Here is a 9,842-nt window from a genome sequence, read left to right as displayed (position 1 = left end):
ATATATTTAGTATATAAGATACAATGAAATAAAAATATACAGTAAAATTTATATAAAACAAATATTAATATATACCCCAAAATAGTAGCATCATTGAGGGACGCTACTGGCGGCAAAATTAGAAGGTATGTGAATTTCTTGGTTTGCCTTCTTCATTAGATAGAACCTGTTGTCTTTTCCACATCTCTTTTTCCCTTCCTATCATAAGCTCTTGGTGTGGGCCACATTGTTAATTGACCACCAAAACTTTGTCCATATCAGAACACTCTTACATCTTCCTCTGTGCCTCCTTTTCTTGTCCAAGCTCTCATTTTGCTTTCTTTCCTCTTTTTCCCACATCTTTCTTCTTTCTTTCTACTCTTCCATCCCCTTTCTGTATTTTTAATCTGATCCTTCCATACAACCTTTCATGCCTGGCTGGGCAGTGCTGGGAAGTCTCCTTTAGTACGGTGTCATGGATACATTATCCACTGTATAATATTAAAGATGCGTAAAAGAATTTTAATAATCTAAGTATTTTATTTATGCAAATGTGTATTGAAATCAACCTTGATATTCTGTTTACAAGGTAATGAATCTTAGACAGAAATTTATTTGAAAGAGATTATTTCTCTTAAAGCAAAAGTACATACATTCCAGAAAACTAAGGACTGTATAATTTAGATAGAGCTACAGGTAAACCATCCTTTTCCCTGCCCTTCATACAGGTCAAGAAGAGTGGACAGACTGCTCAAACAGATCAAAAATCTTGCAACAGCAAAATTGCGCGGTAAAACCACCTTCAGCAGGCCATGAGGCAAAGCTTGGAACTTGTCTTTGTTGAATTTCCCTGTCTAACAGGTTGAAAAAAAACCCTACTCTTTGGGTCAGCAGGACCATTAAATCTTCCTACAGTATATGGATTGGAAGGAATCTTTGAACCCTTGATGTTCAGTTTCCAATGTTTCACTGATTACTGATCTCCCTATAATTCCCACTTTTTCCTGCAGTACCTCGCAGGATTTTGATAGTATTCTCTGTGCTTTTTGCTTCTTATCCTTCATGGTCCTTTTTTTTTTTTTTTTTCCCTGTATCTTCTGTTCAGTGCCTATACCAAATCGTCCCTTTTGTACACTAAGTTCTCCAGTGAATTTAGGAATTTAGTAATCTATTAACAGTAATACATTAATCCTGTATCTTTTTAAAGTGAAATATTCATAGTAGAAATAAGAAAAACACAAAAACCCCTTGACATTTCTCTAGACCTCATCCATTATTACCCAGTCTATTTGTTTTGCATGTTATACGCTGTTCCCACAATACTTTTACTTGGCTGCAGAGCAAGAACTACCTTTTATATACATTTTACAGTAAAGCTTCATAAAAAACTGTATAAATAAATATAGCACAGTGTTGTGGATGTGGGTGTACATAAATTTAATTACAAAGAAGTAAATATAAAGTGACTCCTTCAATTTCAAGATAAAATATTTCAAGAATACTGCCTTGTACTCTATTGCAGAAGACAACCCTGGCTTGCCAAATGCAAAAGCTTAACAATCATATTCCCTTATTTGCAAAGAGAATAAACTTCAAAGCTAACGAATAGGATCTAGAGGAATTTATTCAAATCCATACAAAGCGATATAAAATGTTTATTTCACTTTAAAAGTTATTTAAAGCCAACTGTCTGAGTAAGAAAACAAGATTATACTAATTTAACAGTTACTTGGCTATCCCCATTTTGTCTGGTATGGATTTTCTACTAAAGGACTGATGGAGTAAATTGTTTTCATTGTCTCAGTCTAGACAGCAGCTAGATTAAGATCAAAAAGATGCCAGCTTTCATTTGATCAGGCATACAGACGGTATTTAGCTAACTGTGGCATACAGAAAGTGAAATGCATGGAAAAGAAATTCTCTGCATTCAATGAATAATTGTCACAGTTTATCCACTAGAGATGTTAGGAACTTATTAGCTGGGGGTGGTGGTGGTGGTGATTAGGGGGAAAAAAAAAGTGAAATAGTTTTTTTAAGACCTAATGCTGTATAATCCCTCAGTGAAATATGGATAAGAAAAAATATGTCTACCACAGGCCAGAGTCAGATACTTCAGAATTCTAATGTGAGCTATGGCATATACTCTCAGGCCTTGACCTGTTTCTCAGCCAATGGACTTATGGAAGTTAGCTTTTCCAATGAGTAGACAACTCTGGGAGTCATTTGATGAATCTAACATACTTTACCCACAAAGCATTAATTGAAGAGGAGGTCTTTGCCAGACTAGATATGGCCTAGTGAGGAAGGTAATGAACAGCCAGGAGGAGAACATGTATCCACATACATGTAAATACTAGCAGATATGCACACGCACACATGCATACACAGAGCAGCCCAAGAATGAGGTAAAGTCTGTTTCCAACAATGATATCAAACATTTACATGTACAGCTGAAGAAAGTAATTCTGACATAGGGAGAAAGGTGTATGTAAGAACTTAGACTGCAGGAGTCAAAACTGAGAAGGAACAGAACACAGAATCACAGAATGGTTGAGGTTAGGAGGGACATCTGGAGGTCATTTGGTCCAAAACCCTTGCTCAAACAGGACCATCCAGAGCTGTTTGCTTAGGACCATGTCCAGGTGGCTTATGAGGTGGAGGACTGGTAGGCAGTGCTCAGTCACCCTCACAGTGAAAAAGTGCTTCCTGATGTTTCGAGAGAACCTTCTGTGTTTCAGTTTATGCCCATTGTCTTTTGTCCTGTCAGTGGGCACCACCGGAAAGAGCCTGGCTTTGTTCTGTTTGCATCCCCCTTCAGATGCTTATACACATTGATTAGGACCCCCCAAGCCTTCTCTTTCCCAGGCTGAGCAATCCCAGCCCTGCTTTCACTCAGCTTTTTAAAAAACCTTTCACAGCAGGATTCTTTGACCTTTCAGGACCTGCAGATCTGCACTGACAGAGAAACGAAGTACTTGAAAATAGGAAAGACTGTAACAGATTTGTACGAGGGAAGCTAAAGAGAAAGTTACAGACACAGAGTAGAGGGAACAAGTGTTTCGCACACAAGCTGAAGGACGGCTGCTGACACCGCAGCCAAGTGGTGCGGGATGAGCTCTACCCGCGGCAGACAGCGGGCAACATGACAAACGGCACACATGTTCCTGCTCAAAGGAGGACGTGGTTTTATTTTTTGCAAGGAACCAGAACATTGATCCAGCTGAACGAGTCTCCCCACCGGGGAGATGACAACGTTCACCCGCGCCGCGTCCCGGCCCCGTGTCACGGTGTCACACTCGCCTCCCCGCTCGCTGCCTCCAAGAGCGCCCTTCGGCGGCGCGGAGACCCCCAGGCCGGGCCGGACCGCGGTGGTCACCGTGCCCTCAGCCAGACCCACCGCCCCCTGCCTGCGGGAAGCGCCCCCAAAGCCGCCACCACCTCCCGCCCCTCGCCCGTGGCCTCCGCGCGTGCGCCGTGGGGAAAGGTCGGCGCTTCCCGTTCCGGCCGTTCCGCGGCTCCCGGGAACATGGCAGCGGCGGCGGGCGCGCGAACGCGGGGTCTCCTCTGGGCGGCAGGTGATGGGCGGGCGGCAGCAGCTCCTCCGAGCTGGGGCGGGGGGGATAGAGGGAGGTAAAAGCGGTGAGGCTGGGAGCAGGGCGGCAGGTGCGGGGCGGGCTGGGCTGTGGGGAATCGCTGGAGGCGAGAGGGGCCAGGGTCGAGGGAGGAGGGGCGGCTGTCAGCGCGGTGAGCCTGTCAGCTGGCGTGGGTGAGAGCCCCGGGGTGACTCGGACATCACTCACGGAACGCTTCTCCTTGCCTCGCAGTGGTGGCACATGTGGTGGCGTCAGGCGCCGGTTTTGTGAAGGATCTGGATGAGTCGTAAGTACTGGGGTGTCCTGCTTTATGGCCTAAATAGTGCTTGTGTTCTTGTGGGGAACATGACCCCAGACTTTGTGCATAGTGTGCTTGTCAAGAAAACTGCACTGGAAAAGTTTGCCTTTTTCTTAGCAGTCATGGTAGAAAGACTGTGGCCTGAAGTATCATCGAATGTTCTGTATTAGACAGAACCCACAAGGCTCTGAAGTCCAACTCGTGACCCTATGCAGGATAGCCCCAAAAATCACACCATGTGACTGAGAATATCGTCCAAATGCTTCTTGAACTCTGTCAGGCTTGGTGCTGTGACCACTTCTCTGGGGAGCCTCTTCCAGTGCCCAGCCACCCTCTGGGTGAAGAACCTCTTTCTAATATCCAACGTAAACCTCCCTTAACACTACTTCAGACCATTCCCTTGAGTCACCTCAGACAGGAAATCAGTGTCTGCCCCTCTACTTCCCCTCATGAAGAAGTTGTAGACCGTGATGAGGCCTTCCCTCAATCTCACCTATTAAATAGGTTCAGTTAATGAACCTGAGGAACAATTCAATTTTTCAGGCGTTTTTAAAGCTGTTATTGGAGGAAGTATTGCTGGAAATGTTCTTGGAGTTCCTTGTTCTTTCTTACTTTTTGGTAGTGTTAATATAGTGGTGTATTCGTGCCTGCCCCAAGTAAAAGCTGATTGTGTTTAACCAAGTTCTTCATTAGAGTTTGCTGCATGGCTGCCGCAAGGGACTGGGAGAACGAGTATAAATGCATTCATGCATGGCCAGAAACGGAAAAGAGAAGGAGGCTTGGAGGACTAGTTCGTGGCTGCTTTAAGTGCCAGTTACATTCCAGTGTGAAAAAACGTGCCTTTACAGCAGAATTAGCCCTGAGACTGTGTAGGAGTTGAAATGGGCAGTTCTGCCATTAAGCTGATTGTGTAGTGTCATTGGTTGTGTACTGCCTTGCTTTAGCAGTTTGGTGGTTACGTAGGTGCTGTTGCCCCGAAAAATTACCTGACATAAATTACATGACTCATATTTTCAAGGACTGAAGATAGGCTAAGTGAATATATCTGTGCTCCTGCATCACATTCCCATATCATGTTTGTACAGGTGTGAATTTAAATGCATTTGCTGTTTTGGAGTGAGAAAACATAAATCTGTAGTCACATAACTTTTTAAATAACCGATAAAAGAAAATTCTATTTTACAACACTTGGATTTTTCAACTACAAAACTACAGAGATACCTGTCTTTGCAGTTGGGAGTAAGAATTGGTGAGTTGTTCAGGACGGGGGTTTTTTTGTGTCTTTTTTTCTTTTTTAACTAATTGGCAAATGGTGAAAAAGATCAGGATAACAATTTTAAAAAAACAAACCTGGAAGCAGTGACTGGTGAAATTTCAAATTTTCCATTTGATAGATACCTAAACTTAATGGACTTTTTGCTGTTGCTGAAAGTTTTGGGTTTTATTTGAATTCTGGTAGTTGTAAAAAATGACAGGTAGTACAAGATGTGCATCCCTTTCCCAAGTTTGCAGGATATGGGAAAAGAAGTCACAGAGCAGAACTAACAGAGGTACAAGGTACTCAGTATCACCCAGCTGGGCTATGGAAGGGATGCAGAATAAAAGCTGTGGTACCTATTGGCTTGTGCTGCTGATCTGCTGCCTCAGATCAGTATTCATCTTGCAATGTTTGTGCACTTCTTCTAGTATAATAATGAAGCAGTTAAGTAACCTAATTAAAAAGGGAAATATTTTTCTCTCTGTGAGGATGCACTGGTGGCTCAACGCAGGATCAGAAGCATAAGAAACGGTGCAAGGGGAGTGAGAAGCAAGACAACAAGGAATAAACACAGCAGCTGTGTTGGTTGAAGGCCCTTGTAATTGTGGGCTTGGTTTTCAGTTTTGCTTCATGCTGGTTTCTTTTAACTGTTCGTGATTAAGTGAGGTGCTTGGTTTAAGTGGCGGTTGAGAGAACATTTGATCATGTAGTTTGGAAGATGTATGTATTTGAGACAAATAATTTTGTTTCAAGGATGTGCAACACCTTTCCATCAATGTGATTGTGTCTCTGTCAGTTGACAGGGGATTGATTGCACAATTCATTTAAAAAGAGGCACTGAAATGTTACAACTGAAAATATATTTATAGTTCCTAGGAATAGCACCTTCATAGAATGCTTGAATACTCTTTTGTAGAGAAACTTCTGTTTTTGTTCATCAGTATATTGAACTTTCTTAATACTGTCTAGTAATTTAATCATTGACATTACCAAAACTAGAGTGAGTTTTGATAGTTGGATTTTTGTCACACTTGAAATTTTAGTTTCTGTGGCAGTTGATTAAATAGGTGCTTGTGAATGAAATTTATTATTGTAAAAACTATGGTATTTTTTATATTACCTTAGGCCAAAGTTATTAGATTCCATCGGAATATTCAGCTTCCAGACGTTTCCTTTCTTTTCCTTTTTGCATTGCTGTGTACTGGTTTTGTAAGGTTTCAGTCTACCTTTCTCAGTGCTGTAATGTTCTTTGCAGTCTCCTATAACAGTTGTACTGTGGCAGAGGTAGGAGAACAATTAATTGTAAATTCTTCTTTTACAAAGCAAAAGTGATATTCTAAATTGAAGCACAACCAGGATCTTATGATTCGGTAGCTGCTTTCTACCTCTTGCATCATAACCAATTATTTAACATTGTAATTGGAAATAAGCTGTAGCTCTGTTAGAGTTCTCAAGAGATGCCAGACTCTAACTGGTTCTTTCATTAACTCTATAGCATTTAGGGTGGTGAAGTAAATTTTTAGTGAGTTGCTCAACTAAGCAATTTTGTGACTTAAAAATGCTACTTTCCTAGAGCAGTGTTATGTTAGTTGCTGCAAATACCTTTCCTGCTGTACAGGTATTGCAACCTTGTTATACCATCAATAAAAAAGGCTGGAATTTACCAGTGAAATGCTGCATTTCTAAGTTTCAAACACTCAGCACTGTAATTAGATTGTATTCATGATTTCTGAATTATTTCTTTCAAACAGCAAGCCAACATCAGCATTAGTATTTCTTCAAGACCATTATGGACTATTACAGGTTCAGCTTTAAATGAAATATAATAAATATTCTCTGATTCTGCTTACTGCCTATGAGCCATTTATAGGCATGCTGTGTATTGGGAATTGGTGAGTTGGGCTATAACTTCTGTTAATTGGATTTTAGAGTGTAGATCACACACTACATAATTATATAAAAATATTCGTTTCTTTTCACAATAGGAGCATTGCAGTAAGAATGTGGTATCATGTATGTTATAGCATGTGACATTAATCCCAGTCCTAGTCACTTTTATGAAACCTGTCTTACAGAAATAAACCTTATATTGAATTTCTGGCTTAATTATTTATCTACATAGAAATCGTTAAGTAATGCAATAATTCATATTATCATGTAGTGACAACAGTTCAGTGAAATGTGTAAGCGACATTTTGGAAGGTAGCAAAGAACTTTGATTTATCATGTTCTATTTTTATTTTAGGGATTTTAGCATTTAGTGACAGATTTACAGTTAATAAAGCTAGTCAATTCACTTAAATGTCATTTGTCCAGCATTAAGAATATTCAGTAGTACTTGTGTATCTGTTTTTTATCAATCACTTGAACATTTTTATTCCAGTAAGTTGGTTTCTTGTGTGCAGCTTCAATAAAGTCATAAACTGACACACCTATAGTAGAATGTTAAAGGAGGTTGAACTGAAATTGCTTTGTGTGTTAATATTAGAGATAATTTATTTAGTTTACATTCAGTAAAGCTAAGATTAGCAATGTACACCAATGCTTTAAGAGTCTGTATTAGTTGATCTGTAAAAATACAGCAGTGTACAATATTTAATATCACTAAGACAACTGCAAAATACTTCTTCCCCTTAAAATACATATGATAATAAAATATCTTTTGTATGTATTCTTATTTATTGTTGTTTTTCTTTTGTTGTTGTTGTTGTTATTGTTTGTTTTTTTGTCTTGGGAAGTAATTATAGGAACCTACATCTGTGTGTGTAGTAGCATGTGCAGGGGCATTGCTAGTACTAGAAAATATTATCTCCTCTGTTTCTTCACACCCAAAGAAAGAATCTTAATTGTGGATTTTGCCTGTTTCACACATGCACTTCACTGTTTTATTTTCAGATTTGTTGATTTCGTTTTTTCCCTTTTTAGGTTTAAAGAAAACCGTAAAGATGATATTTGGCTCGTAGATGTGAGTATATGAGAAGAATGGGAAGATCTGCTAGTGGAAATCAAAAGATAGAATGTACAATGCTACACTTTGTAGTAAGGCTGCTTCATCGTTTGGAAAATTGTTTGTGCATGATGCAGAAAAATTCCATGACAGTAATTCTGACAGGATGGAAAAACAATCTATATTGTTCAGAGTGAACCAGGAATAGGCTGAATATTGCGTGCAGATAGGCTTCATCCTATATTTTGCAGTCCTTAAAAAAAGAAAGCAGGTTACTTAACACAATCAGGAGGTGATAACCTCTTTTCAAAATTGTTATGGTTCTGTTCTCTAATTATACCAGCTAATTGGTGTTCTAGACATTTATTAGCACTGCAAGATCAAATACATGAAAGGCTTCATTTACTTTTCTAACTTATTTGGAAAGTTTCAGTGCTCCTTATTTCAGGGACAAGGAATTGCTAAAAAGATTGAGCTTGTTTGTGGATGAGGTAAAATTCCTTTTATCTCACCTAAGTATGTACTGTAATGCTCAAAATTGTATTATTCAGATTTGTTATTTTTGAGTGGGGAAAAACTAAATGTGCTGATTCAGAGTTATCAGTAAAGTATAACAAAACAAAATTCAGCTTTGTCAGGTTGTAACTTATACCAAAACATCGATATCTTCCCTATTAATTTCACTGAGGTGTTGCAGCAAGACTTAGGCAGAAAGGTGAAATAAAGTCTCTCAGCTCTGCTTGGTCCTGAGAAAATGGGATCAATTTTTCACTGTGCTTTTATAAAAGTAGTTGCTAAAGAACTGAAATCCAGAGGACAGCTTGGGGAAGTAGGTATAGTATCTATTGCCCTTCCCCTGTTGACAGATATTGACATATTCCTGGATAGATTGTTTACGTGATCTTTTATCTTTCAAAAAAAAGAGGAAAGTATTCCAAAAGATTTTTAAAAATGTTACCACACTGTCTTTTTAAATAAGAAATCATGTAATAGTGCAACAATTTAATATATTCTTTTCAAACTTGTGCTTTCATAATAAAAGCAGGACCAAATCATAAATGCTGCATGTCATGCTAGCCTTGTAATTAACTTGCAATTTTATTAAGACATAAGGAGAACCGTGAGTGGAAAATAAGCCTTGCTAATGATTTGAGGGTTAATTGTGTAATCAACTTCTACTAACTTATTTTTTTTTTAATAAAATATTTTTGCTTCTCAGTTTTATGCACCTTGGTGTGGCCACTGCAAGAAACTAGAGCCTGTGTGGAATGAAGTGGGCATAGAAATGAGAAACATGGGCTCTCCAGTAAAAGTTGGGAAGATGGATGCAACTTCCTTTTCTAGTAAGTATGGTTTGGTTAGGGGTAATTTCATTGCAGACTCTGTTTTGAGACTGTTAGTTTTTTTCATCAAGTTATTCTTCTGTTCTGTATCATAGCACAAGTATGCAAACAGTCACTGGAGAACAGTTTCCCGATCTTTTTCTTTCTAAAAGTGACAACTTGCTGTAGTATGCAGTTTTTATCACATTTGTTTCTGCTTGTGTAGGGAATTCTTCCTGACAAATGGAAGGTAAAAGCTTTTCAAAGATCTGCTTTTGATACGCCTCTTAGAGAACTTATTTAAGCATTTTATGTGCTGTGTCTCTTGACAGCATCCAGTTTTAGGTTCCTTGTATTACTGTTGGAGAAGTGCTTTGTGTTCTCGCTGTTATTCTTTCCAGGTAATCGGTCCTTAAGCTGTTACAGAAAGCCTGCTGAAATCTTT

The 9,842-nt window shown here is 39.2% G+C and overlaps 1 protein-coding gene across 2 annotated transcripts in view; it reads left to right on the top strand.

The window, feature by feature from the left end:
• Window positions 1-3,469: 3,469 nt before the first annotated feature.
• TMX3 (thioredoxin related transmembrane protein 3) overlaps window positions 3,470-9,842 on the top strand; it is a 29,494-nt gene continuing 23,121 nt past the window's right edge. The window contains exons 1-4 of one of the 2 annotated variants that reach the window (XM_032696920.1): window positions 3,470-3,554; window positions 3,804-3,858; window positions 8,054-8,093; window positions 9,295-9,418. In XM_032696920.1, the coding sequence (XP_032552811.1) occupies window positions 3,506-3,554; window positions 3,804-3,858; window positions 8,054-8,093; window positions 9,295-9,418 (268 nt within the window). In that variant the 5' untranslated portion in view covers window positions 3,470-3,505. The remainder of the gene's footprint in view (window positions 3,555-3,803; window positions 3,859-8,053; window positions 8,094-9,294; window positions 9,419-9,842) is intronic. The other variant, XM_032696912.1, reaches the window with a different exon arrangement.

The sequence above is a fragment of the Chiroxiphia lanceolata genome, chromosome 1, assembly GCF_009829145.1.
Source record: "Chiroxiphia lanceolata isolate bChiLan1 chromosome 1, bChiLan1.pri, whole genome shotgun sequence".
NCBI classification, from domain to species: Eukaryota; Metazoa; Chordata; class Aves; order Passeriformes; family Pipridae; genus Chiroxiphia; species Chiroxiphia lanceolata.
Note: the sequence above shows the minus strand (reverse complement) of the source record. Positions and strands in the feature narration are given on the sequence as shown.